Raw genomic sequence first — 5,000 nt, 5'->3', positions numbered from 1 at the left:
AAGAAATTGTGTGCATTAAAAATGCATAATGCAGTTGTAAGGAAAAAAGAAACTAACCACTCTGTTTTACTTTAGCATCCTCCAAAGCATTCAGTGTCTCCCTGGCAATTGGCGTTGGTTTGTCTTTGCTATGCATGTAGCCATAGTTGAAACTTTCTAGTCGGTGGTTTAGCACTTTAAGAGTCAGGCCATGTTTTTCATCAATGAGCACCTTCAAAAACTGTTTGGTCTCATAAGGCACAACTCCTTCAAAAAGAATGTGCCACTCTGTTCATCACACTGAGCCCATTAACTCCATACGTGGTGGAAAGGGTATCTCGAACATGAGGTGCATTGTCTGGATCCTCAGTCATTTCACAGATTCGCAAGTGATCTGTCAGGTTTCTTGCCTGAAATTCTTCTGCTCGAAACTGGAAAAATGATTAATTACTCAATGAGACAATGATGCAATCCTTTAGGGCTAAAAAAGTCATCAGATCTATCTCTTTTGCAAACTTCTTCATTTCATTTAAGACTACTCAAAAGTAGAGTGCATAACAAAATGTCTCACTGTGAGATAACTAAAAGATTAAATGAGTAGCTTCATACAACATGCACATTTTCCCACAGGGATTTATTACCTTTCTTCTAGTTTCTTCTTTTGTACCCATGCCGTGTCTGCATATTCGAAGTGCCCCACCAACAGCCTCTTTAAAACAACTGACACAATTGCTTCCTAGTGTATCGCCACTCCATAGCAGAAGGCCTCCTCGTAAGTATCTGTCTTGACCATGAACCTTAAAGCAATGTCCCTGTTCCTTTTTACATGAAAGGGGAAAGAAAGTAACAATGTTAGTTGCATGTCATGTCAAGTAACAATGAGTTTCTACCACAGACTGATTTTTTCTGCATTGCTCAAGATTAAAACCCTGGCAGTTCATCTCGACAAATCAACACATTTATCACATGAATCAATTAAGGTTTGTATGTTGAAAATGTTATTTCTCCTTTTCAAAAAACAGTTAACAATTATGCAAACTATTTTCACACCTTGGCAAGTTCATGGAGTTCTTGAGTAAAGGGTAACAACATTTTGTCAATGCCATGCCTCTTCATGTCCTGTGTCTTTGCTATACCAATAAGTTGGATGTTTCGGATTGTGGAACGGTACATGGGATGGATATTCGCCAGTAGATAATAAAACACACCTGCAAATATAAAATGTGCCTGTTTGAGGAATGTGATAGCTAAGACATCCTTTTGGACATTACAATATTCTTAACAAGCCAGTGAACTTTTACCTAAAATGACACAGACTTCTGACCCCGATAGATGCATGTGCTACACTATTATGGAAAGGAAGTCCCAGGGAAACAGACTCCACTTTTCATCAGACAAACAGTAACACTGAAGACTCACCGTTATTGCAGTACTCACTTACCAATCTTGTGTATTTTAGCCTTTGCACCAGGGGATTTGCAATCTCCAGGTCATCGAAGTATCCCAAAATGATAAGTCCATCTTTCTGGACTGCAAAAATGGGATGGTTCTGCACATATTCACCACCCAACACATCACGCAAGACATCATCATTTGAGTGATGGGGTTGTCAACCTCATGAAGAACATCTGGATTCTGTGAAAGTACCTAACACAAAAAATGTGACTTAATATTTTATTGTTTCACTACATATGCATTTTGTGCCCAAATTGTTTTCTTCTTTTGTTTTGTTTGAAAATGAGATGCAGCTTTGACCACTCAACACAAACTGGAATGTGCAAAAATGGTAGTTTGAGTTCAACAACAAGGGTACTTTTCAGTGAATGATTGTAACAAACAAACAAAAAAACATATACCTCCAAACTCTTTAATAATGGGACATGGTAGCCATACTCTGAGATTCTCTTCAGTTTCTTCCTTCCATTCGACATAACATACTTCCAACCCTTCCCAAGAAACACCTTTACTGGTTCCTAAATTATTGAGGGAAATAAAGCATTCTATGTAATCTAGAACAGTCATTTCATTAAGGTGCACAAATAATAATACGACCATTGAATAGGTGTAGTCATTAGGCCAAAGAGCTTGAATGAACAATAAATAGTTTTCAAGCAAGAAGAAAGCAACTTCATCATGTCATGAAAGTCACTGAGTTCTGTATGTTTTTGCTGACTTTCGGTTTCAAATTTATTTTTTAAGTCAAATTGACAGTGACGCAACTTTGTTTCAACTCTGATTGGTCTTTGCAATACAACATTGTTGAAAGGGCAGCTACACGCTCCAACATTTTGTTGTTTATGTATGTTGCAGAAAATGTTTGATCGAAATCAAAACATTCTCCCAACAAAAAATGTTGAAGAAACGTCATCAAACATGAATTTGAGACCATCAATAAGACCGCCAGTTTGGTAGTTTCAGTATTGGTCTCCAACTACCATACAATAAGTAATTATTGAGGCTCATGGGGGAAACTCGCCTGCCCTGCAAACAGTTTCCGAGCAATAACAACTAAAACCGATTAAGCAAAGCTTATAAAGTCTCACCACTAAGTTGAAGTTTTCCAAATAAAAGGATCTCTGTTCTCGCTCTGTGTCTAGTTTGAACTAAAAATGATCGACTTTGCATGGTAACTTTCAATACCAACCACAACCCATAGGCACAAATAAACAAAGGGTTAATGTACAAATCTGGGATCTGTTTTGTTTAATTTTTAAAAATCTCAGCCTCCGATGGATTGAGTTCTTTTAAGTAAGGATTTGGTTCAGGATTTGAACCATAACTTTCCCATATAACTGAAAAAATAATTAAATATTAAGAAATAACCAATGTGCGATACACAAACAATACAAGTTGGCACAGAATTCATTATGTAAGGGATAACTAGATAACTAACCATCGTCTAAGTTGTCGAGCTCTTCAGGATCGTCCTTATAATTTAGGCAGTCTGGGTTGTTTGCCCTTGTATACTCCCACAGTTGTGGGAGTATTTTTCCCCATGCCTTTTCATAGGTTGAACATTCAGTCACCAGTCTGACTTCTACCATAACCTGTTTAGTAACAAACAGAAAGAGAAGTGGTCTAAATAAGTATTAGAAATTAGAAAAGCGACTTTGAACTTCCATGCAATAACTGGGTTTTCTTTTTTTTTGGAAGTCTGACGTAAGTAAGCTAAACAATAATGTTCAGATTCAGCACTCCTTTGAAGAGAATGATATGCACACAGAGATATAGCTAAACCAGAAACTGAGGAAAATACCCAGCTTTTCCAAGATGGGGGTAGTCAGTTGGGAATTGATCATACGGTACACCTGGGATATGGACTACAAGTCCTGGTTTAAATATGCAAGCTATGGAAACTAGTTCCTGGTTTACAAGGTTTACATGTATAGAGTTGTAGTAAATTTAGCTTTCTTATACTAAACCGATTAGTCTAGGAGCTAGTAGGCGCATAGTTTTACTAGCCCAGCACTAGCATTAGTGTCAAGCACCGACTGGGAAAAATGATGCATGGTGAGCTTCAAGCTACAAATTTTTTACTCACTTGTTCATATCTTCGGAACCCCGGATACTCTTGGAGAACCTTTCTTACAACCCCTTTGCCCGACTGCTTTTCGATCCACTTCCTCCAGTGGGCAAAAGATGCTTTCATGAGCACAGAATTTTTTTTAAGTTTGGTTTTGTTGCCTTCATATCCAGCTTCAGCTGAGTATCATGCCCCTCCTGGGTTGAATCAGTCTCCTCCTGCCCTTCTTTCCTCTTCCTTGGATTCTCAACCACTTTTCTATTGTAGTAAGCCTTTTTCAGAAGGGCTAACACAGTGGCCTGAAAGGTAAAGCATAAATGAGTTACATGAAAAATCAGCGGTTTGTAAAAGCCAAAGTATCAATATTAAATTTTAGTAATTTTTTTTGGATTTTTCATTTTGGTGATTGTTCAAAACATGAAGCATGGTGCAATATTATTTTTCTAAGGCAGGTTAACTCCAAATTTAAAAACCTTTGTGTCCAGCAATTTCATTCCTCCCCACCACACTCCAGCAAAGAAACATTTCACTTCACGATGCAAATACAACACATTAACTGTCTTTTTGGTCATCCAATGTGCATGATACATCCCGCCTTACAAAGATGTGCGGTACGTTGCAGCCAAATGGGAAAGCGCTATGTTTGACGGTAGCAATGAATTATTTTTCTAAAACAAGCTTACCTTTTTTCATCCAGGACCTGTCCTACATAAGTTCATTTAACCCTGTACAAGCTGCTGAATTATAGAAATTCTACAATATACACCATAAACCACTTACCCACTCTTTGAAGGCTTCATAGCGTACAGGCGGAAGAGGGTCCTTCAGTTCCAGGATTAGAGAAATTATTTTCTGTGAGCAGAGCTCAAACTCACCTTGACAAGGTTTTTCTCTTCTAATGGTCCCTTGCAAAAGAATGAGTGATGTTTTAATTGTATCATTTCTCGCTTTACAGGTTAAGACACGTCCTCCATTTTTCCGGCATTCCTTTACAGACTGAGGAACAACCAATTTTAAATTATTTGCCAAGTCCTTAAGATCAGTTGAACCACTTTCAGGAATGGTTGCAACTGATGACTTCAGTGTGCGAGATTCCCCCCTACAAGAAAAATACAAGCTGGTCTGCCCACAATAATTCTTATTTGACATAATCAACTTTAACTTAATCATGATCCAGACTTCAAAAGCTGGCCACTTGGTAAAAATGCCCCAAGCGCCTGTGAGTGATGAGAGGCGGCTGTGCTCGCAGGCTACCAAATACAGTTTACTTGGCAGAAGAATTGGCAAAAGTATATTCTTGGATAAAAGAACAAATTATGCAACGTCTTTTGAGGAGATTATAGATTCTTGTATGCAAAATTAAGACAATTCACCTTGTATCTGTTATGTACTGCAGTGACTGGCAAAATCGCACGAGTTTACTTCATCTCTGCACGTCCTGATTTCAAATGATAGCTATAGCATGACATTTTGTATTTCATGAGGGTGACCTTCACAT

At 38.0% G+C, this 5,000-nt stretch overlaps 1 protein-coding gene across 1 annotated transcript in view; it reads right to left on the bottom strand.

Annotated features, from left to right (window-relative positions):
- LOC138050567 (uncharacterized) overlaps positions 1–1,872 on the bottom strand; it is a 1,907-nt gene extending 35 nt beyond the window's left edge. The window contains exons 1-4 of the mRNA XM_068896887.1: positions 1,836–1,872; positions 1,030–1,626; positions 621–797; positions 1–410 (exon numbers count right to left, since the gene is read on the bottom strand). The exon at positions 1–410 is cut by the window's left edge and continues 35 nt beyond it. Coding sequence (XP_068752988.1) covers positions 249–410; positions 621–797; positions 1,030–1,152 — 462 coding nt within the window. The 5' untranslated portion in view covers positions 1,153–1,626; positions 1,836–1,872 and the 3' untranslated portion in view covers positions 1–248. The remainder of the gene's footprint in view (positions 411–620; positions 798–1,029; positions 1,627–1,835) is intronic.
- Positions 1,873–5,000: the final 3,128 nt, after the last annotated feature.

This window comes from Montipora capricornis, chromosome 6, assembly GCF_036669925.1.
Source record: "Montipora capricornis isolate CH-2021 chromosome 6, ASM3666992v2, whole genome shotgun sequence".
NCBI classification, from domain to species: Eukaryota; Metazoa; Cnidaria; class Anthozoa; order Scleractinia; family Acroporidae; genus Montipora; species Montipora capricornis.
This window is presented reverse-complemented; position numbering and strand designations above follow the sequence as displayed.